The 25,190-nt window shown below is 32.8% G+C and overlaps 1 protein-coding gene across 2 annotated transcripts; it reads right to left on the reverse strand.

Annotated features, from left to right (window-relative positions):
* Positions 1–163: 163 nt before the first annotated feature.
* Positions 164–25,190, reverse strand: LOC143228737 (uncharacterized). Of its 2 annotated transcripts, XM_076460030.1 has the most exons (9): positions 24,805–25,190; positions 16,490–16,736; positions 14,718–14,827; positions 13,269–13,364; positions 10,515–10,622; positions 7,408–7,470; positions 6,519–6,591; positions 5,063–5,204; positions 164–2,403 (listed from the first exon to the last, which is right to left on the reverse strand). In XM_076460030.1, exons 1-9 carry the CDS (start codon positions 24,868–24,870, stop codon positions 2,019–2,021), a joined length of 1,290 nt encoding a protein of 429 aa, XP_076316145.1. In that variant the 5' UTR covers positions 24,871–25,190; the 3' UTR covers positions 164–2,018. The 2 variants fall into 2 exon arrangements, with proteins under 2 accessions (XP_076316145.1, XP_076316146.1); XM_076460031.1 differs by lacking the exon at positions 10,515–10,622 and having other exon boundaries at positions 24,805–25,084.

The following is a 25,190-nucleotide window of genomic DNA, read 5'->3' on the forward strand; positions in this document are numbered from 1 at the left end:
TGTGTAGTTTTGTGCTAAAAACGACAAACACCACCATCATGGTTGACACTGGCTAGGAGTGCCAGTAAAAGAATATAAATATATGTTAAATTCATGTGATCAGTACTATATGTATTTGTTTAAAGTAAAACCCGTATCAGACGAGGATACATTTTGATAATTATTGGTTTTTTAACAAGTTTTATTAAGCAAATAAACTGCTATGCGTAAAACGACAAACAAGAGATATATGTTCCATTTTAGTTTTGGTTTTTCTCCCTATGAGAATGCACAGAAACAAACACACTACGATACAGCCTTGTGATTATTCTGTTGTACCAAAATTTAGTTTTCAACGTCAGAGAATAATCTAATAAGTAACGTCTAGGTGGCGCTTCTTTTCACTTCGCACTCTTATTGCGAAGAAAACACACCAAATCTTTAGACAGTGCGATGCTTAAATAAACAAATCATGACTTAATTATTGGAATTTAGATAACATATTATGATTTGACAGAAAAAAATGACATTAACAATATAAACAAATTAAAAAATGGAAAACACAAAATATAAAGTTAAGTAAGTTACTTTATCTCACATATAAGACTTTAACAAAATTTCATATTTTTATTTACTGGCCTTCATTACAGAAATTAATACTTTTGTGGACTCAAAATAATAATTTTTTAGCGTAAAGATTTAGCTAGAATACCGAGGACCCGAGATATTCCATTGTTTCACTAGGTGTCTCTGTGTTAACTGACGTGGGTATATGAAATCAACAAAATGGACCAATGAATAATCACGAAACAAAACATTGTTTTCATAGATATCCTTCCTATTAATTGGTTAAAACTGAATACAATTTAAACAGCAAGATGAGATATATCGCTTTTTACAGGGAACTGAAACTAAAACCTAAAAATACATTACATGTGAAAAAAATAAGTACAAGTTTGAATAATCTACGATTAAACAAAATCAATTTAACTATCATTAACATCTCATGAATTAGTTAATTATAGATAATTCATTAATTGTAGATATATATTTTGTTAGTATTAAATATGATATTTTATGTTTCACCACTTTCTGTTGTTACTTGTATCGGTTTGTACCAAAATATCTCATAAATCTAACACAGAATATTTCAAGGTGCCCCAGAAATTGTTGAAGCCTCCCCACAAAAGCGAGAAGGAGAAACCAACATATCACGCAATACGTTTTTTTTTTTATATTTTGTAACCATATTTCTCTAACTCATGGTCGGATGGTAAGTAATTTGCTCCAAGAAAGGTTCCAGAACGTTCTACTGTGTTGTAATCACAACAACTGTAAGCTATCCTTAGACAGTTGGAGTTTGTAAAACATTTACAAAATGAGAAAGTTGACGGTTTTAATTATTTAAGGAAGATTCAGGAAGTCATGAGTGATAGAGAAAAGATAATTCAGATAATTAATAACCGATAATTAGTTTTCCTTTCTTAAAGTGACAGTTAACATATTGGACAGACTTGCCTTGACCTTTATCTGAAAAAGCCCGAGATAAATCAGATTACATCAATATTTGTGCCCTTGTTAAAATTATCTTTTAAAACAGTTAAGTAACACACGTGGATACGCTCAGACAGACTCTGAGTTCAGTTATGCGATATGCAAAGCAAACAATGACCTGCGCAGTGGAGCATGTGTGATTGCGTCACATCACCTTTCAAATTTGCATAAGCGGACTTGGACATCGAGTTTAACGCACGAAACGTGACTAAAGAAAGAATATTTCTAGTTATTGAAGACCAAGCAGCAGCTGCATAATAAATTATGTATGTCTGTAAGAAACGTTTTGATAATATCGTCTTTTGCGTTTTCCGTGGACTTAAAACAAATACTTAATACAAACAGCATATTTCACAACAAGGAACCCCATGTATTCTGTTTCTGAACGTGTAATTAAAACACAACAACTAGGCTTAATCCAGTATTATTTTTGCGACCACATTATCATTTGGCACTAGTTGAGAAGTTAATTATACTGTTATTTTCTACGACGTAGATTTGTACAGTAAAAGCTTGAAATCTCTGTTCGCTAGTTTAACATAACATTGTTTGGAGTGATTCATGGCACTGTTCCAGTTTCGACCGACAATACAATGCCAAGTAGGTCCATACACTGAATCAAATTTTTGTTTGATGCATTCAGCAATATGTTTCTCTGATGTAGAAACTCTTACAGCCTGGTCCAGACTTTCTATGGCTATCCGCTGCATGTACTTTGGCATGTCTCCGGCCTCGATTGTCGTGTAACCTGCGGGTTCGTCATCTGTCGATGTGGTGGCAGTAACACTTGATAATTTGCGTCCGTTTGAACGAAGAGTGTTCGTACTTCTGTAGATGTCGAGAGGACGTATGTCTTTCTGAAAAGTAGTGCTGGAAACAAAACAAATTTATTTACGTTACAATACAAAATATGGTAGCTTTATTTACAAAGCGATCAAGTTCTCTTATCGTCTCAAAGCTAGTAAAATTAACGTATCTCGTGGAGTAGGCTTAGCTCACATTAGGCCTAATTTAGGCCCAAAAGTAGTGAGAGCTTTTCCAAATGTTACTCGTAGTTAGAACGTTACTATGAAAAACTGTTAATTCATGTCCTTATTTTTTTCTAACTGGTAAACAATCGACATTTATTGTTGAGAGAGGATTTATAACAAAATTATGGTAAACAAATTCAAATTCACCATTAAATGTAAACACAAGAAGTCATCTAAAGTTCAATGTTTAAATATCTGAAACTGCAAATTATATAATTGGTAGAGATCTTAATATACTCAGCAGTTTATCAAAAAAACCTATAGTATTTTAGCCTATTATTTTACTCTATTATAAGGTAGCGTAATTAAGTATCTTGTTAATGATTTGAAAAAAAGAGTTTTACATATCTGATTATAAACGTCTATTCAGTAAGAATTTTAATTGGTTTGTTCCACAGCCTATTGAGCAAGTAAGACTTTTGGTCGTTGACTTACCTGCTAGTAAAACGCTTCCTGTTTGGTGCACGAGAACAGCACGAGCAAGATTTCATGTCCCTGAGTGACTATGGTTGAAGTATATAATTTGATTATTTTGTTTCGCAGTTATTAAGACCAGATAAGAGGTCGCACTCCACGACTCTCTTAGGTGCATTGAAAGTTCCTTCTGCCAGGGGGAGCCACTTTCAACGAATCTTTGGTTTGGTTTGAATTTCGCGCAAAGCAACTCGAGGGCTATCTGCGCTAGCCGACCATAATTTAGCTGTGTAAGATTAGAGGGAAAGGCAGCTAGTTATCACCACTCACCGTCAACTCTTGGGCTACTATTTTACCAACGAATAGTGGGATTCACCGTAAAATTATAACGCCCCCACGGCTGAAAGGGCGAGCATGTTTGGTGTGACGGGGATTCTAACCCTCGGATTACGAGTCGAGTGCCTTGACCACCTGATCATGCCGGGCCTCAACGAATCTGAACTTGCCAGAGATCGCTTACACATGAAGGCTATTGAGCATCTTGTGACATTACACAGTATATATCCGTTTTGGTTATTTTAATGAATGAGAATATAGAATCATTAAGTGAAAATTCTATTGTTGTTTATAAGGATAACTACTGCAGCTCCCGCTAGGCGTCCTGCTAGCGGGCCTCCACACAGCTGATTAATATTATGGCAAAAAACATATTGGATAGTATATAATGAATATCCGTGCACTGCATACATAGATAACGTATCTTACTGCGTGGAGTAGGCTTAGCTCACATTAGGCCTAACTTAGGCCCAAAAGTAGTGCGAATTTTTCCAACTGTTACTCATAGTTAGAACGTTACTAAGAAAAACTGTCAATTCATGTCTTTATTTTTTTCTAACTAGTAAACAATCGGCATTCTTTGTTGAGAGAGGATTTTTTTTAAAATATGGTAAACAAATTCAAAGTCGCGATTAAATGTAAACACAAGAAGTCATTTAAAGTTCATGTATGGTCACATGATAACGTCTTAGGAAGAAGAAAACTAGCTTGCTGATTCGTCAATTTTTCTGAAAGACGGCTAAACTTGACATAAGTAAAATTAAAATAACAGTAATAAATAACCGGCTTTAAAAGAGAATAAATAATATTGTACTATTAATACGTAACCTTAATCTAATTTGTAAATTAATTGTATAAATTTAAAGCAACTTGGTTCAGTTCTCACCATAACAGTGATTGTTCGTGTAATTTGGTGTTATAAATATTGTTTCAACGATTATCCAACCAGTCTTCAGAATTTTGTTACGTCAGATTTCCATAGTATTTACAGCAACCATGAGTGTGTGTTGAATGAGGGTGTGGTGGGTTATGTATTATGCAGCGATTTGGAATAATAATTTTGTTTTATTTTTAATGATTCTCACTTTGTTGTAGTAGATCTTATAATTCATATGTTTGGTACTAATTTGTTTTATTTTTATGTGTATGTATCTCAAGTAATTACCTTTAATTAATATTTATTTACTATCCAGGTAAGTGGAGTCATGTCGTGAGAAGTTTTTAAAGACTGACGAATTTGTGTTTACATACCCTCTATGAGGGTGGGTTGATAAAGAAAAACACACACACAAACTGGTATCTATCGAAAGTTCTTCTCGGCACTGTATATGGCGAACGCTGTGTTATTAACAAATTTTTACATAGACCTTTTTACGAGTATTATAGGTCTATAGATAATAGACATCGTATTATCACTCAGACGTTGTTAAATATTATTTTTTATTTTAATTTACAAAAGACGTTTTTTTTTTCTCATTCTCAATTGTTCGTGCGTTTAATGCAATACAAATTCCGCTGAGTGTTTCTATGGTAACAGAGAATTTAAAATTACGTATATAAATATGGCGTCAACTTTTGCTTCTACTATGAGACGATATAAATCGTTCTTGTCAGAGGTCTTTTAAAACTGTGTCCATCTTAAAATCTGTGACATTAGTCACTGCTGTCTTCTTTCTTTCAGTTAAGTTTCTACAGTTTAAATATCAAAATACACATCTCTAGAGTGCTCTGATTAACCAGAAACTCACGTATTGACTTCAAGCTTTGGCCTAGGGATGTAATCGTATATGTCACTCATATGGCCCAAACTAGACTGACCAACGTCCAATCTACGTTGTTTGCGTGTAGTTCCCAGTCCGTCAAACCTCTGCTGATTTTCGGAGTAACTGCCTATTAGAAAAAAAAAAAAAAATCACTGCTTGTTGTATAATGCTCCAGTTTTACAGGTGAAACCATTTTACTGCATAAAACACATCAATTATTTCCAACGTCAGAGAGTGAAACTGTAACTTGTTATCCGAATGCCATTTTATGCAAGTTGGGCCACGTCGAAACCCATAGGGTTAAGATACAGGGGTCATTAATGTTGAATTACAAACCAGAGGGATAGCATACAGCACTCGCCACCACAAGGTCTGTGACCAAAAAGTTAAGCCGAATAACTGGTTCGATCGTCACTTTTATAACGCATCAATAGATGAAAGTGGACCACGTTTCGAACCCTGGACCCTTATATCCTATGATCCCAATAAGATAACCACAAGTCTACGCTCCGGTTGAACTTTAAGAGAAAACTATTAGATTTACTGACTTCATATGGAAATTGTCTTTCAGAATGTTCGAGTTACGTTACTACATCAGAGTGGAGGTGCGTTACTTTTTCAGAATAAACGCGTTAAACTGCTTCAACAACATAGTAGTATGGGCTGAATAATCATTAACGCATCTGATGGTGGTTTGGTGCTAGTGGAACATAACGACCAAGAATAAACCGTCATGCGAAAGGTTAAAAGAAAACAAAAAGAGCTATAAATCACGTACTGAAACGCACGTGGACACCTCACGTGGAGCTATGGCGGTTCAAAACGTATTATTGTTGTTGTTTTGGAATTTCGCACAAAGCTACTCGAGGGCTATCTGTGCTAGCCATCCCTAATTTTGCAGTGTAAGACTAGAGGGAAGGCAGCTAGTCATCACCACCCACCGCCAACTCTTGGGCTACTCTTTTACCAACGAATAGTGGGATTGACCGTCACGTTATAAACCCCCACGGCTGGGAGGGCGAGCATGTTTAGCGCGACGCGGGCGTGAACCCGCGACCCTCGGATTACGAGTCGCGCGCCTTACGTGCTTGTCCATGCCAGGCTCGAAACGTACGAAACATACAAAACGTTGTACGTGCTCCAAGGTGGTTAGAGACAAATATAGTGTACTTTTTTACTCTATTTGTCAGTTATGTGTTGTGAAAATATAACAAAGTTCAAAACTTAAAAATATCTATTAAATAAAATGCAAGTTTTTATAGAAACAATATAGAGAGAAATTGTTTTTATTAGTTGAATAAAAGTAAAAAAACAACAGGAACAAATAAGATATAATTTATTGTTATTTTACAATAAAAAAAACAGTATTTGAGTTTTCTTAAGTTACTGATCCAATTGATTGAAAATTTGAAGTGTATAGAGATGAGGAATAGATACTTACTAGTTGTTATGGGTTTTACATCTCCTTGTTTGGTGATTTTGTAATAAAAAAACGTGCAAAAAACAGTATACAGCTAAAAGAATAAATAAAATCAAATAAAATACTTTTAACACTTGTACATTAAAACCAGTAGTGTTTATTTACTAAAGAACGCGCCTCTGTTATACAAGTAAATTTAATGTGCTAATTTGGTTTTATTCAACCAGAATAATTCACAAAGTTCCCTTAAAATTGTCATTAATCAGGCCTAATTTAACCAGAATATTCAAAACTCCCGTCAACATTGTTACTAATAAAGCCTAATTAAATCAAAATATTCTCAAACGTTTGTTAAAACTGTCCTTAATTAGGCTTAGTTTAATCAGAATATTCACTGACTCCCGCTAAAAATGTCACTAACTAGGCTTAATTTAACCAAAATCTTTACAAATTTCTGTTAACGTTATCCTAATTAGGCCTAATTTAACCAAAACATTCACTAATGCCTGTTAACAGTGTCAACTTTACTCAAATATTTGTCTATGCTTGATTAGAGAAACATTGAAAAAGTCTGCATGTTCTTCAAATTTTATTTAAACAATATTATATATATATATATTTACATGTAAACAAAACAACACATTACCCATACATTTATATATGTCTGTCAATCTATCAAACTATCCATGTCTCTGTATCTACCGATGTATATCTGTCCTTCTGTCCATTTGACTATCTATCTTCTTCTCTCCGTCTGTCTGTCTGAATCTGTTTGCCATTATTTATCTATATATTTCTGTGTCTGTATTTGCAAGTGTATGTCCATTGAATTGTGTTTTCTCTGTCTATCTAAACCTGTCTCTCCTTTCCCAACTATTTATCTATTTAACTGTCTATATTCTGTGCTTACCCTAAGGCCTGTTAAAAATCCTATAACGATAGCTACGAATACGTCGTTTGTTCCACAGCTAGACTGGATAAAAAAATAAACACAAATATATCGTTTGTTGTACAACTAAACTAGATAATAAATAAACACAAATACACCGTTTGTTCTACAACTAAACTGGATAATAAATAAACACAAATACATCGTTTGTTCTACAGCTTGACTGGATAATAAATAAATAAAAATATATTGTTTGTTCTACAGCTAGACTGGATAAAAAAATAAACACAAATATATCGTTTGTTCTACAGCTTGACTGGATAATAAATAAACAAAAATACACCGTTTGTTCTACAACTAAACTGGATAATAAATAAACACAAATACATCGTTTGTTCTACACCTAGACTGGATAATAAATAAACAAAAATACACCGTTTGTTCTACAACTAAACTGGATAATAAATAAACAAAAATATATTGTTTGTTCTACACCTAGACTGGATAATAAATAAACAAAAATACATCGTTTGTTCTACAGCTAGACTGGATAATAAATAAACAAAAATATATTGTTTATTCTACACCTAGACTGGATAATAAATAAACAAACATATATTGTTTGTTCTACACATAGACTGGATAATAAATAAACAAAAATACACCGTTTGTTCTGCAGCTAGACTGGATAATAAATAAACAAAAATATATTGTTTGTTCTACACCTAGACTGGATAATAAATAAACAAAAATACATAGTTTGTTCTACAGCTAGATTGGATAATAAATAAACAAAAATACATCGTTTGTTCTACAACTAAACTGGATAATAAATAAACAAAAATACACCGTTTGTTCTACAGCTAGACTGGGTAATAAATAAATAAAAATACATCGTTTGTTCTACAGCTAGACTGGATAATAAATAAACAAAAAAATATTGTTTGTTCTACAGCTAGACTGGATAATAAATAAACAAAAATACACCGTTTGTTCTACAGCTAGACTGGGTAATAAATAAATAAAAATACATCGTTTGTTCTACAGCTAGACTGGATAATAAATAAACAAAAATATTGTTTGTTCTACAGCTAGACTGGATAATAAATAAACAAAAATACATCGTTTGTTCTACAGCTAGACTGGATAATAAATAAACAAAAATACACCGTTTGTTCTACACCTAGATTGGATAATAAATAAACAAAAATACACCGTTTGTTTTACAGCTAGACTGGATAATAAATAAACAAAAATATATTGTTTGTTCTACACCTAGACTGGATAATAAATAAACAAAAATACATCGTTTGTTCTACAGCTAGACTGGATAATAAATAAACAAAAATACACCGTTTGTTCTACAGCTAGACTGGGTAATAAATAAATAAAAATACATCGTTTGTTCTACAGCTAGACTGGATAATAAATAAACAAAAAAATATTGTTTGTTCTACAGCTAGACTGGATAATAAATAAACAAAAATACATCGTTTGTTCTACAGCTAGACTGGATAATAAATAAACAAAAATACACCGTTTGTTCTACACCTAGATTGGATAATAAATAAACAAAAATACATAGTTTGTTCTACAGCTAGTCTGGATAATAAATAAACAAAAAAATACGCCGTCTGTTCTGCAGCTAGAATTATCACAAAAGTAAATTATGAAAGTTAATTGTCTGTGTATTTTTAAAATGAACAAAAAATATGAAAAACATGTAAATTATTCAAAACACAGTATAAACAAATATTAGATTCTAGTGAAACAAAATTCGTCACAAACATTCAAGCAGTAAAGTATATCTTTAAACAATCAATACGGTTGTCAATCGTATGTATAAATATTACAATTTCTTGGCTAAAATTAACAAATAAAGATTTTATATTGTAAAAAGAAAATTACTTACAAATATATTTTTTGTACTTTTGTTCTTTGAAGAAATAAACATGACTGACCTATAGAACGGCATTTCTGGAATAAATATGGCAAATTTCTGCACATTTAAAACTCGCATTTTGAGAATTTGCGACAACCGGGGTTATTTATCAAGTAAATAATAATCTGAGGCTAAACCATGCAGGTTTACGTCCACTTAAAACTAATTTTTTAGAAGCTTACCAAATATATCTGAACTATTAAAAACACATGGATCACTTGATAGAAGGGTATCATCAGCATATTATAATGGAACTCTTGCTTGAATGATACTCGAAAAACATTTTTATTACGCGATGCATAACCCCAGACTTCTCGATTTTTTTTATTCTGTGTGCGTATAGATTTGCAATAGGGGTCACGATTTTTCTTTTTCGCCCCGTTTTCCGTCACGGATAACTTTATTTTTCTTCATTCTCAGGGTGCAGTTACGACGCCATAAATACATCACACGCAAATTTAATGCACTGGCGCAATCTATACAAATATAATAGTACTATCTGTTGTATGTTCATGTAAATACTTTGCAGAGTGTAGATGGATTTTCACCAATATTGGTACAGGCGTTCATTAGGTCCATGGGGAAATGCACACACGATTTTCAATTTTGCATTTTGTGGTTTTTGCGAGTGTTTTTGTGGGATTTCTTTTTACCATTACTTCGCCCCTCTTAATGGATCTTTACCAAATTTAGCATAAAGGTTTGTTGGGTCCATGAGGAGATACATGCAAATTTATAGTTTCACATCTTTCTGTTTTGCTGTTTTTATGGACATTTTATCAAAGTGTACATAAAGGAAACAACTTTTCATGTTTTAAGATATCCTTTCTTTAATCACGAATTTCCATAGCTTCCATCCAAGGTAAAGGTACCCCAGCTAGTTATGTTAATGTTTAATCCAAATTGGATGATTCACTTCTAGGCTTAGCTCTGTATATAATGAAAAATTCCAGATTTGCTTGGTTAATATGATTTCCAAAACTCTTCGTTCTTGGTTAATGACGTTCGATTAACCGAGCAGGAAATGTTAGCATGCCATACCCAGAATATTCCGTGAACTCCAAGAATTGCCACGAATACAAACTAAGAAAAGAAGACATACACTTACTTTTGCCTAATCTAAGCAAAGAACTGCCTTCAATGACACACTTACATTGCAAAATAAAACGAAAGAGTTTAAGTTTACCTTTAAGCTTAAAAGCCGAAGAGATATCTCTCCTGTTAGAAAGCTAGACTCAGTGACGTGAGATGGGGTCCGCATGTTCCATGGGTAAAACTGGTCTCTCATTACGTACTGGCATTCATACATCACCAGAAAATCAACATAACGTGTTGGGAATAAGATAAACGTAAGATAACATCAGTTGAAGACAAATTCTTTGACCATAAACATAGGTTTTAAAGAGTAACGTTAGGTAGCGCTCTTCGATATAATTCCCAAGTAAACTATATTTTTGTACAAAGTTATTGCACAAATGATATGTCCTGACTTAAACTCTAAGAATTTATTAAAATAAAACAAAAACACCATCTACCCAAAATAATTAATCAATTTATAGTGAAAATTTGAGGTGCTAAATAAATAGAATTATCAACACAATAATTCTTAAAGAAATTCTTACATTATTAATCAATAATAATGTTATTAACAAAACACAGGACTTACTAAGCAAAACTAATATCAGTTAAACGTTAAAAAAACAACAACATCATAAAGAAAAAATGAAAATATTAGCAAAACAATCTAGTAACAATATTAACAAAACAATATCAATATTAACAAAACAATATTAATACTAACAAAACAATATTAATATTAACAAAACAAAGTAATAACAATATTAACAAAACAATATTAATACTAACAAAACAATATTAATATTAACAAAACAATATTAATATTAACAAAACAATATTAATATTAACAAAACAAACTAATAACAATATTAACAAAACAAACTAGTAATAATATTAACAAAACAAACTACAAACAATATTAACAAAACAAACTAGTAACAATATTAAGAAAACAAACTAGTAACAATATTAACAAAACAATATTAAGAAAACAAACTAGTAACAATATTAAGAAAACAAACTAGTAACAATATTAATAAAACAAACGAGTAACAATATTAACAAAACAAACTAATAACAATATTAACAAAACAAACTAATAACAATATTAACAAAACAAACTAGTAATAATATTAACAAAACAAAGTACAGACAATATTAATAAAACAAACTAGTAACAATATTAAGAAAACAAACTAGTAACAATATTAACAAAACAAACTAGTAATAATATTAACAAAACAAACTAGTAACAATATTAATAAAACAAACGAGTAACAATATTAGCAAAACAAACTAATAACAATATTAACAAAACAAACTAATAACAATATTAACAAAACAAACTAGTAAAAATAGTAACAAAACAAACTACAAACAATATTAACAAAACAAACTAGTAACAATATTAAGAAAACAATACTAACAAAACAAACTAGTAATAATATTAACAAAACAAAGTACAAACAATATTAAGAAAACAAACTAGTAACAATATTAAGAAAACAAACTAGTAACAATATTAACAAAACAAATTAGTAACAATATTAACAAAACAAACTAGTAATAACAATATTAATAATAATAATAATATTAACAAAACAGTAACAATATTAATAAAACAATACCAATATTAACAACCTAGTAACAATATTAACAAAAGAATACCAATATTAACATATTAGTAACAATATTCACAAAACTAACACTATTAACAAAATGATACCAATGTTAACAAAAATATATCAATTTTAACAAAACAATACCAGTATAAATAAAACATTATTATTAACAAAACAGTAAAAATATTAACAGAACAACACCAAAATTAACAAAACAGTTAGAATATTAACAAAACAATAACAATATTAACAACATGGTAAAATGTGAACGAAACAATACCAATATTAACAAAACAATAATAATAGTAACAAAACAGTAACAATACTGACAACACAGTAATAATATTAAGAAGCTAGTAACAATATTAACAACATAGTAAAGATATGAGCAAAACAATACCAATATTAAAAAAACAGTAATAATATTAACAAAAATATACCAGTATTAACAAAACACTAACACTATGAACAAAACAGTAATAATATTGAGAAACAGGCTACAATATTAACAAAACAGTAATAATATTAAGAAACAGGTTACAATATTAACAAAACAGTAATAATATTAAGAAACAGGTTACAATATTAACAACATGGTAAAATGTGAACGAAAAAATACCAATATTAACAAAACAATAATAATAGTAACAATATTAACAAAAAAATAACAATATTGACAACACAGTAACAATATTATCAAAACTATACCAATATTAAGAAACTAACAAAAATATACCAATATTAACAAAACAGTAACACTATTAACAAAACAATACCAATATCAACAAAACAGTAATAATATTAAGAAGCTAGTAACAATATCAACAACATAGTAAAGATATGAACAAAACAATACCATTATTAAAAAAAAACAGTAATAATATTAACAAAAATATACCAGTATTAACAAAACACTAACACTATGAACAAAACAATACCACTAAATACAATACCACTTAACAAAACAGTAATCATATTAAGAAACTTGTTACAATATTAACAAAACAGTAATCACATTAAGAAACTTGTTACAATATTAACAAAACAGTAATAATATTAAGAAACTAGTAACAATATTGACAAAACAGTAATAATATTAACAAAACAGTAATCATATTAAGAAACTAGTAACAATATTGCCAAAACAGTAATAATATTAACAAAACAGTAATCATATTAAGAAACTAGTAACAATATTGACAAAACAGTAATAATATTAACCAAATATTGACGTCACTTACCATTACGATTCGTACTAAGATAAAACCAATGCTAGCAACAATATCTACAGCAGCAAAAATCCCCAGGAAGAAGACGATCTTCAGGGGAACTCCACCCTGAAGAGAAATGAGAGAACGAGTTGACAGACTTAACTTGAAATATTTGTTTATCTTCACTGGTCGTTAGACTGATTACCATAAATGTTCAAGAAAGACTAAGAATAGTAAAGGATAACGTAAGCTGGTTTAGTTCAAGTACCTTGTTAATAATATTTGAAACAAGGTACGACTTAACCTTCCTTCATTACATTTACTTTTACAGACAATATGGGCGTGCTTACTAGTTAGCATACCGAACAGGATTGTCTACATTTTACCATTCGTTATTGGAAAATCACGGTTTGCACTTTTGGGGAATGGGTGCGTTATTAGAGTGGCAGTCAGATCCTACTATTAGATCAGCTTTCTACTAGCTACCTTTCTTCTATAGTCTATCAGTCCAACATACCGATGGAAGGGGGTTAACCCAGATAGACCTTCGGTAATTTTGAGTGAGTATCCGAATTGAATAAAACGTTTAAAAACGTGAAACCAATACGTTTATTACAATATAAAAACGGAACACAGGTTTTCCGTCAAAATTTACTTCAAAGAGATTTCTCTCCAGAATGTTGTGAATAAAGGCTCACTGGCAAGTCTGAGAGCTTATAATACTAGAAAGCCGGTTTCGATACCCGCTGTGGAAGAACAGAGCGGTTCAAGTTCCTGTTATTGTTTCTCTTACTCAAGTTAGTCAGAGGTACGTTAGTGGATTTACAACACCAACGTGTTCTTCCTGGTGCACAGAGCGCAACTATCTTATTGCACTAAAACAAACAAAAAACGTCAGAACCAAGTAATACGCCCTCTGTTGGCCATCAAATGACCTGTTAAATAATACGCCCTCTGTTGGTCATCCAAGCACCTGTTAAGTAATACGCCCTCTGTTGGCCATCCCAGTTATATTTCCATTCCGATTTGCTTGTCAACATACAGATGGATACAACCCATTTTTGTTGGGAAGGAGGCCTAATTTGTATGTTGTGTAAAAGGTGAAGGAGACATTTCATTTCGGCTGATTGTCAAATGACTAAAGTTAAACACAAAGGCGTGATCTACAAGTTACCCGTCGAGTCCAAGGTTCGATCCACGGTTAATAGTTGAATATATTCCGACATTTAAACTATAAATGCCTTATAGCTGTAATGATGTCGCTATTCACCACAAACTGGTCAAAAGCTCTAAATTATGACTGGATATGTCTATATCTTTAGGAGAGTAGGGGTGTGTCCAAATGACTTTTAAGCTCATGGGTTACAAAAGGGGCAGATCAGTCTGAAAATACCCTACCTTGTGTGTTTATGTCGACTTTAATTTGACACTTAAGGTGTAAGTAAGAATTATTATAATTTGAACGTATATTCTGCTTACTTCTTGAGTTGTCTGACTTATGGAAAACGCCATCCACCACCAACTTAGAATGAACTCCAAGGTGAAGACAATACTTAGAATGAGGGTGGTCCTTACTGACTGTAACTCCACTATAAACAGTAACAATTAATACAGTAATAACACATGTGGTTAACTTATGTAGTAACGATAATTATACTACAAACAGCAACAAGTAATAGAGTAATAACACATGTGGTTAACTTATGTAGTAACGATAATTCTACTACAAACAGCAACAAGTAATAGAGTAATAACACATGTGGTTAACTTATGTAGTAACGATAATTATACTACAAACAGCAACAAGTAATAGAGTAATAACACATGTGGTTAACTTATGTAGTAACGATAATTATACTACAAACAGCAACAAGTAATAGAGTAATAACACGTGTGGTTAACTTATGTAGTAACGATAATTCTACTACAAACAGCAACAAGTAATAGAGTAATAACACATGTGGTTAACTTATGTAGTAACGATAATTATACTACAAACAGCAACAAGTAATAGAGTAATAACACGTGTGGTTAACTTATGTAGTAACGATAATTCTACTACAAACAGCAACAAGTAATAGAGTAATAACACATGTGGTTAACTTATGTAGTAACGATAATTATACTACAAACAGTAACAAGTAATAGAGTAATAACACATGTGGTTAACTTATGTAGTAACGATAATTCTACTACAAACAGCAACAAGTAATAGAGTAATAACACATGTGGTTAACTTATGTAGTAACGATAATTCTACTACAAACAGCAACAAGTAATAGAGTAATATCACGTGTGGTTAACTTATGTAGTAACGATAATTCTACTACAAACAGCAACAAGTAATAGAGTAATAACACATGTGGTTAACTTATGTAGTAACGACAATTATACTACAAACAGCAACAAGTAATAGAGTAATAACACGTGTGGTTAACTTATGTAGTAACGATAATTCTACTACAAACAGCAACAAGTAATAGAGTAATAACACATGTGGTTAACTTATGTAGTAACGATAATTATACTACAAACAGCAACAAGTAATAGAGTAATAACACATGTGGTTAACTTATGTAGTAACGATAATTCTACTACAAACAGTAACAAGTAATAGAGTAATAACACATGTGGTTAACTTATGTAGTAACGATAATTCTACTACAAACAGCAACAAGTAATAGAGTAATAACACATGTGGTTAACTTATGTAGTAACGATAATTATACTACAAACAGCAACAAGAAGTAATAGAGTAATAACACATGTGGTTAACTTATGTAGTAACGATAATTCCACTATAAACAACGACAACGAACAGGGAAGTAACAACACTGTGGTTAATGTGATAAACTATTGGTGAATCTAAAAACTTTGTTTATTAGAAATAAAATTTCCTCTCAGGTGTATCACACGAATAATCCGATAAGAAAAAAGCGCGCAGTGTATTTAGATTTAAATTCACGTAGGAGTGAAAACAACAGAAAATAAAAAAAATTATAGGGTCCTTTCAAGTACATAATTTGTTTATGATAAGAGTTGATTTCATAGATCTTGAGGTAATATAAACCAAACTCCATTACCCATATTACAATGAAATAGATGATAAAGTGAATTTAAACAGGCTGTAAACAGGCTGAGTCCTTTCCTGAAAACTTTGTTACTAAAAAACAAGATATCGATACAGAATGAAATATAAATTACAATAATACAATAAATTACATTTTGTGATGTTGGGAAACCATACTCACATATATTGTACTCCAAATCTGCTTTTAGATTACTGAGGTTTAATTGTGAAGAAGAAAGCTGTTGATCTCCGCTAGATGGCACTTTAGAAGGTTGTGAGACCGAGGCTTCTTGGTTGGATGTGTTTAACTTTGTAACTGGAAGCTCGTCTGGGATCCAGACTGACGTCACTGTTTGTAGAAAACTGTTTTGTCTGTCCACGTCGTAGAGTTTTTCTACAAACAGGATTAGAGCTAGGAAAGAAATGCCCTATAGAAATATTAAAGAATCATTATTGGTACTGATGAAGTAGTTCTAACGACAAATCATATTTCTTACCATAATATCCAAAACTTTCAATATCTTACGTCTCAGTTATCATCAGGAGTTTTCAAAGCTATCATCTCAGTTGACCCATTTCAATCAGTTTAAAATTATCATTGGAATTACAATTTTGCACAGTTGGATCAAAATAGAGTTATTTTTGTCGCGTTTTGTTTATCATACACTTTGTTTATTTCTTAGGAAAATAGTAACTGACGTCACATTCTCATATGTCTTCATTATATGGATAATGTTGGCGAGGCCTAACTAGTAGTTTCCTACACGATAAAGTAGTGAGTTTGACTAAGGAAATGTTCTGACTAATGAACATAAAAGTTTTACCTACGTCTACAAATGTAGTAGGAAATACAACGGTTTCTTTTTTCCCGCCCATTACATATTCGAAACAAGTAATTTTAAAAAGCGTGTTAGGCCTATGTATGTATTGTCTACCACCGTTCTTTTCACCAGGCTTTCGAAATAAAGAACTCGGTTATCGGGGAGGGCTCAGTGTGGTCAGAAGTCTAGAATGTTGTTCACTTGTGGTATCTACCACGATTTTTTTATTCATTTCTTATATGGTATATATACACATGTATGTATCGTTTTCCAAAAATAAATAATATATTTTGTCTACTGGTATGTGTACGTTTTATAGCCAAGCCACATCGGGCTATCTGCTGTGTCCACCGAGGGGAATCGAACCCTTGATGTTAGCGTTGTGAATCCGTAGACTTGTCGCTGTACCAGTTGGAAATACGACATCTAGTAACAGATGGAAATCAACTGTTTCTTTGTTTGTAATTAAGAACAAAGGTACGCAATGAGTTATCTGTGTTCTGCTCATCATGAGTATCTAAACATGGTTTCCAGCGTTGCGAATCCACTGATATACCGTTGTGCCACTCATGGGCACGAATTAACGAAGATAAAGTTCAGGAAGAAAAGTGTATATTGTTAAAGTCATTGTAGATAGTAGCAGAAACAATAAATATTTACAAACATTGTTAGATCATTGTTGCTTGTAGCAGAAACAAATAATAAATATTTACAAACATTGTTAAATCATTGTTGTTCGTAGCAGAAAAAAATAATAAATATTTACAAACATTGTTAGATCATTGTTGCTCGTAGCAGAAACAAATAATAAATATTTGCAAACATTGTTAAATCATTGTTGCTCGGAGCAGAAACAAATAATACATATTTACAAACGTTGTTAAATCATTCTTGCTCGTAGCAGAAACAAATAATACATATTTACAAACATTGTTAAATCATTGTTGAAACAAATAATAATAACAAACATAAAAACAAGCATTGTTATATCACTGTTAAAACAGTAGTAGCAGAAAAAAGAAAGAAATCATTGTTAAGCATTGATTGATGTATCACTGTCTGAACAAATGTCCAGTTAGTTCATGTTGAACAAAACTCAAGATTATCCTGTTTTACCAAAACTCTCCAACCAATTCATGTTGAACGAACCTCAAGATATCACTCTCTTGTCTGTACATAAAATGTCCAGTCAGTTCATCTTGATAAACCAATGATAACAAGCCACACAACCTTTACATAAAAAATGTCCAGTCAGTTCATATTAAACAAACCACAATGATATCACAACCTTTACATAAAAATGTCCAGTCAGTTCATATTAAACAAACCACAATGATATCACAACCTTTACATAAAAATGTCCAGTCAGTTCATATTAAACAAACCACAATGATATCACAACCTTTACATAAAATGTCCAGTCAGTTCATAGTAAACAAACCACAATGACATCACAACCTTCACAAAATGTCCAGTCAGTTCATATTACTTTACATAAAATGTCCAGTCAGTTCATATTAAACAAATAAAAATGTCCAGTCAGTTCATATTAAACAAACCACAATGAATCACAACCTTTACATAAAATGTCCAGTCAGTTCATAGTAAACAACACAATGACATCACAACCTTTACATAAAAATGTCCAGTCAGTTCATATTAAACAAACCACAATGATATCACAACCTTTACATAAAAATGTCCAGTCAGTTCATATTAAACAAACCACAATGATATCACAACCTTTACATAAAATGTCCAGTCAGTTCATATTAAACAAACCAAACATCACAACCTTTACATAAAATGTCCAGTCAGTTCATATTAAACAAACCACAATGACATCACAACCTTCACATAAAAATGTCCAGTCAGTTCATATTAAACAAACCACAATGATATCACAACCTTTACATAAAAATGTCCAGTCAGTTCATATTAAACAAACCATAAAGATATCACAACCTTTACATAAAAATGTCCAGTCAGTTCATATTAAACAAACCACAATGATATCACAACCTTTACATAAAAATGTCCAGTCAGTTCATATTAAACAAACCACAATGATATCACAACCTTTACATAAAAATGTCCAGTCAGTTCATATTAAACAAACCACAATGATATGACAATCTTTACATAGAAATGTCCAGTCAGTTCATATTAAACAAACCACAATGATATCACAACCTGAACACAAAAATCTCCAATCGGTGCATGTCGAACAAATCTAATGATTTCCCCACTTCACCAAAAAGTGTCCAATCAGCTCATGTTAAGCAAACTACTAGGTTTCCTTGTTTTACCAAAAAATGTCCAATCACTTTATGTTGAACAAATATAGATGAATCATTTCACTAAAAATTTTTTAATCAGCTCATGTTGAACGAACCGCAAGAAACCTTACGACAAAAATGTAGAAACTTATGACATACAAAAACAAATATGAGGTAACATATTTGTAAATTACGAAGCTATACATTTTAGGCATTCCAAAAACGTATGTTTGTTAAAAATTATTAAACAACAGAAGTAGGAAGAGAAGTGATTTCCTTATGTAAGTTATAAAACATATCAGTAATTTTTGGACGAATTATGAAACACATTGTTATAAGATATGTCAGGATTTTGTTATTGAAATTATAAAACGTTTTAATGTTTCTTTTTAAACAAATTAGAACGTCCTGAAGGTCCCTCCCAAAACCCCAGAGTAAAACTAAATCATTTTTTTACTGCGGTGGTAAAAAACATGAAAGTTATAAACAGATGCTGCGAGCCAATCAGTAAACTTCAGATATTCTTACACAACACGAATATACCATTACTCATGTATCTCAGAACGGCTGGTGTGGGTATTAACATGCTTATTGATGAGGATAGAACAACGTTTCGATCTTCCTAGGTCATCTTCAGGTTAGGAAAGAGAACCCAACTTATACAGTAACCAAAACCAAAATTAAACCAATATAAAGGAACAACTTTATACCTATACTGATGGCCCGGTATGGCCAAGCGCGTTAAGGCGTGCGACTCGTAATCTGAGGGTAGCGAGTTCGCATCCCGTCGCGCCAAACATGCTCGCCCTTTCAGCCGTGGGGACGTCATAATGTGACGGTCAATCCCACTATTCGTTGTTAAAGAGTAGCCCAAGAGTTGGCAGTGGGTAGTGATGACTAGCTGCTTTCCCTCTAGTCTTACACTACTAAATTAGGGACGGCTAGCGCAGATAGCCCTCGTGTAGCTTTGCGCAAAATAAAAAAAACAAAACAAAAAACCTATACTAATTAACATCCTAACATCCACTTGCAACGCCCTCTACAATCCCGTACCCGTTTATACTCTCGTCTCTAAGACATGTGTCCGGCAACGGTCACTTGCAAACTCTCTCTTTCTTAACTTGAAGATGACCTAGTAAGGTCGAAACGTTGTTCTCTGCTTATCAGTAAAAGTGTTAATACCCACACCAGCTGTTCTGAGATACATTTTATTTCAAGTGGGTTTCTCGTCATCAAGGAATACGATTTCGAGGTTTTCTAAATATTATTTTGCTCTTTCTCAAAAACGTAGCTAGCGAACTCCACAAAAAGAAGTAAAATTGGAGAAAGGTTTGAAAAATGATTGACATGAGTCCACTTAAAGAGGTTCCTAATAGTGTAGACACAACAGGATCCGGAGTTGGCCCTTAACCACCTGAATATACCAGTTCTTTCTATCCGGTTTCCATTTTTATTTTTTAACTAGCTGTTTTTGAGAATTTCGGGATCACAGCTAATTAGTTGTGTTCACAACCTATTACAACTAATTAGTTGTGCTCACAACCTATTACAACTAATAAGTTGTGCTTACAACCTAGTACAACTAAATAGTCGTGCTCACAACCTAGTACAACTAATTAGTCGTGCTCACAACCAAGTACAACAAATAAGTTGTGCTCACAACCTAGTAAAACTAATTGGTTATGCTCACAACCTAATACAACTAATTGTTTGTGCTCACAACCTAATACAACTAATTAGTTGTGCTCATAACCTAATACAACTAATTAGTTGTGCTCACAACCTAATACAACTAACTGTTTGTGCTCACAACCTAGTACAACTAATTGTTTGTGCTCACAACCTAATACAACTAATTAGTTGTGCTTACAACCTAGTAAAATAGATTTGTTTTTCTTCTTTCACGCATGCTCGAGATGAAGTAGCCCAGGGTGTATAGAAATGTTTTTTTTTTTTAATTCCTTCTACACACTTTTGTGTGCTTTATGAAATTAAACGTAGGTGGCGTGGTAAACTTGTTTTGTTAGCTTTCTCCAGGGTGAACTCCTCGCCACCTATGTCCCCAGGGTTGGAATGTTCACCTTCGACTTACTCTATCTTCCTATATCTAGAAGCTTTACGTGGGCCACCATGACAACAAAAGTACCCAGGACGTGAAACAAGAGATGACGGGTGACTTACAACGCTACCTCTTCAGTTGCTAAGTTTCTTACTGAACAAGAATATCACCCGATACACACTAGTGTAATGAGAGACGACAAGGAACTAAATATTAACTAACTTGTAGACGTTTTAAACTGTAAAACGACTGAGTTTGTTGTAAACTGAACGTAAAGAAGAGATTCGTAGGGAAATATGTGTAATCGGAAAATTTTAAGTGTTGTTAACGGATGATAATGCGAACCAATATGAGGCATATTTTTAAACAATGGGTCTTTAACAAGTTAGTGGTAACTTGGGTTCAAATAAAGCTTGACGTAAATATTAAATAAATGAAAATGATTTTCAGATGTCATTCGAGGCAGTTTTTATGTACGGCTGATCAGCAATATAATTGTCAAATACATTTTAAACAGAAGCTAGACCGTTAGAACAAGGCCCAGCATGGCCAGATATTTAAGGCACTCGATTCGTTATCTGAGGGTCGTGGGTTCGAATCCCCGTTGCACCAAATGTGCTCGCCATCCCAGCCGTGGGGGTGTTATAATGTGACGGTCAATCCCACTATTCGTTGGTAAAATAGTAGCACAAGAGTTGGTGGTGGGTGGTGATGACCAGCTGCCTTCCCTCTAGTCTTACACTGCTAAATTAGGGACGATTAGCGCAGATAGTCCTGGTGTAGCCTTACACGAAATTAAAAAAAAAAATCAAATTGTTAGAACATTAATACCAAATAAAACATAAATATCATAAGACAAAAGTTCATTCTACACACGTAAATATTCATCCAAACTAATAAAGAGTTCAGGTGCAGTTTTGGACTAATGGGCTGCTCCAGGTTTGGTTCACATAAAAATAATTAATAATAAGTGATTGTTGGGAGCTAATGATTCCAAATAGTGACTTGAGCAGAAGACTGACGAACACTAGGGTATACCGGTGATGATGAACCTGGTGACAGAAGACTGACGACGTACACAAGTTAATGATTAACTATGGTTAAACTATGGTAAAAGGGTATACTGGTGATGATTAACCTGGTGACAGAAGACTGACGTACACAAGTTAATGTTACTAAGGTAACAAGGGTATACTGGTGATGATTAACCTGGTGATTAATATTACTATGGTAACAAGGGTATACTGGTGATGATTGACCTGGTTAATATTACTATGGTAACAAGGGTATACTGGTGATGATTGACCTGGTTATGATTGACATGTTCTCACAAGTTTCTGATCAACTATTGCTACAGTTGTTTTTCACATATTTTGTTTGTTTGTTTCAGTGCCCAAAATTGAATATTGAAAACTGAAACCCGTTTTAAGAATAAATAAATATTATATTCGGAATGTTAACAGAATCACGTTTGTGGGGAAACATTTCGAAAGTGAGACACAACTGATTGACTTAAGCATCCATGGAAGACACGTGTTTATAGAGACAGTTAGTTGTATTTATTTTCCCCATGCTAAATTTTACGAAAAATATTTTTTATGTTTATTATTATTAATTTTAATTTATTTGACGACTGATTAGTTATTAAATTCATGTTATGTTTTTACATACCTGAAACAGCCGGTAGAGGGCACACTTCTTTAGTGATACTGAAATAATTCTCATCCTCGACTGTTAAGTACTTACAAATGGAACACTGAACATGTATCAGTTTGGTCAATCGGGATGTTTTTCTTCAGGACCACCAGCAAATCAGGCCTGTTTATTACTTGTACTTCATTAAATCAAATGAAAGAAGTGACAATATATTTGACTTCTACTGATTGTGGTTGAACTAACAGTCAGTCTTTGGACTTCTATTAACGTACCTGTATTAGTACTTAGTGTAATGTATTTCTATGAACATGATTGTATGAGCACTTCTTTCTATGGACTTCTATCAACGAGAGAGTTGTATTAACCAGCCAGTCAGTTCATGGACTTCTGTTAACCTGACTAGCCAGCCAGTTAATGACTGCCAGCTGGATTAGCCAGTTCCTCGACTTTTGTTAACGTGACTGTATTAACCAGCTAGTTCCTGGACTCCTGTTAACCTGACTGTTAACCTGACTACCCAACCAGTTCCTGGACTTCTGTTAACCTGACTGTATTAGCCAGCCAGTTCCTGGACTTCTGTTAACCTGACTATATTAATACTTCACTCCATGCTTCATATTTAAAATAATGTTGAAGATAAAACATTAAAATGTAACACACATTATCCCAGTTAACCATTCGTAACCTCTTAACGACGTAGTTAACCTCAGGAGGCTCTGTGACCGTGAAATATTCGAGGAATGTTTTGATGTGATACGTATACACGTGTATATCAACAATAACTTTTGTGATACTAAATAACAACAAAGTCTCTAACAGTTTAACTGAAATAAACTAAAGGCTGATATAAAGATAACAATTATACAGACTGAAAAACACTACCTGGTGGCATCTTTTGGCATCTTTTGTTAAAACAAAATCTTAACTCCTACGACTGATATGAGCACACCTCACAAACATTCACGTGCATAAATTATTACAGATCTTACTGTGAAAAGATATCCATTGTGTGTGTGTGTGTTAGCTAACATCCATCATTAATAGTTGCCTGGATCCTAGTGGCATAGCGGTATGTTTTGGATTTTCAACGTTAAAACCCAGGTTTCGATACCCGTAGTGGGGAGAGCATAGATATCCCATTATTTTAACGTTAGAGCCCATTAGACGTTAACTGCTTATTCTGCTTGGTGAAACATAAGAGTAAATAACTGACTCATTGAACTGAATACCTGTGTCTTTGGGTGTTTTTTTTTATCTCCTTTCGACAGCAAAATTCCTGAGACAAAGTAGTCCATGTACACAGACGGACAGTTTTCAGTTGTCTTACAAACAAAACAACCTGTAATCGAGTCGGTCAATTCTGTTTGTTTGTCATTTAAGCACAGAGCTATAGAATAGGCAATCTGTGCTTTGCCCAACACGGGTAACAAACCCGGTTTTATCGTTTTAAGTCCTCAGACATACCGCTGTGCCACCTGGAGGCAATAATACAAGTAAGAAGGAATAGGGGGACATTATCTAACATTGTTATATATATAAATTTTGCTTCCTTAATGGGACTTTTAGCTAATATTTATAATAATAGCGATCAGTTGGGACGTAATGAATCACATACAACAGTACAGATAAATTATTCTATTCTGACCTTGAACTATGTTACAGGATAATGTACACTGCTTACCATGGCATAATGGCAGACGACAACAGCGCCACACCTGAGGTCTTGAAATCCGCTAAATCTTCTCATTGTTATTTCTCGTGCTGTTTTGGTGTACCTCAAAACACAATGAATTTAAGTAAAGACTGATTAATCGAGCCAGTAACTAACTACAGCTCGTCAGAAGCAGTTCTGTCTCCTGCGGTCAAGTTTCTTCGACAGTTGTTGTCGGTTCGATCTTTTTTTTTTTTTTTTTCGCATAACCTAGCAGACGATTCGATGAAAATTACCAGAAACGCACACATTCCATTCTTAGTGAGAAAGCTCGAGTGACTTCTTCAACGTCATGGTCACGTGATACGTTCTTCACCAGCCACAGGCAGGAGTTATGGTCAGACTTTCGAAATTTT

The sequence above is a fragment of the Tachypleus tridentatus genome, chromosome 10 (genome assembly GCF_004210375.1).
Source record: "Tachypleus tridentatus isolate NWPU-2018 chromosome 10, ASM421037v1, whole genome shotgun sequence".
Classification (NCBI taxonomy): domain Eukaryota; kingdom Metazoa; phylum Arthropoda; class Merostomata; order Xiphosura; family Limulidae; genus Tachypleus; species Tachypleus tridentatus.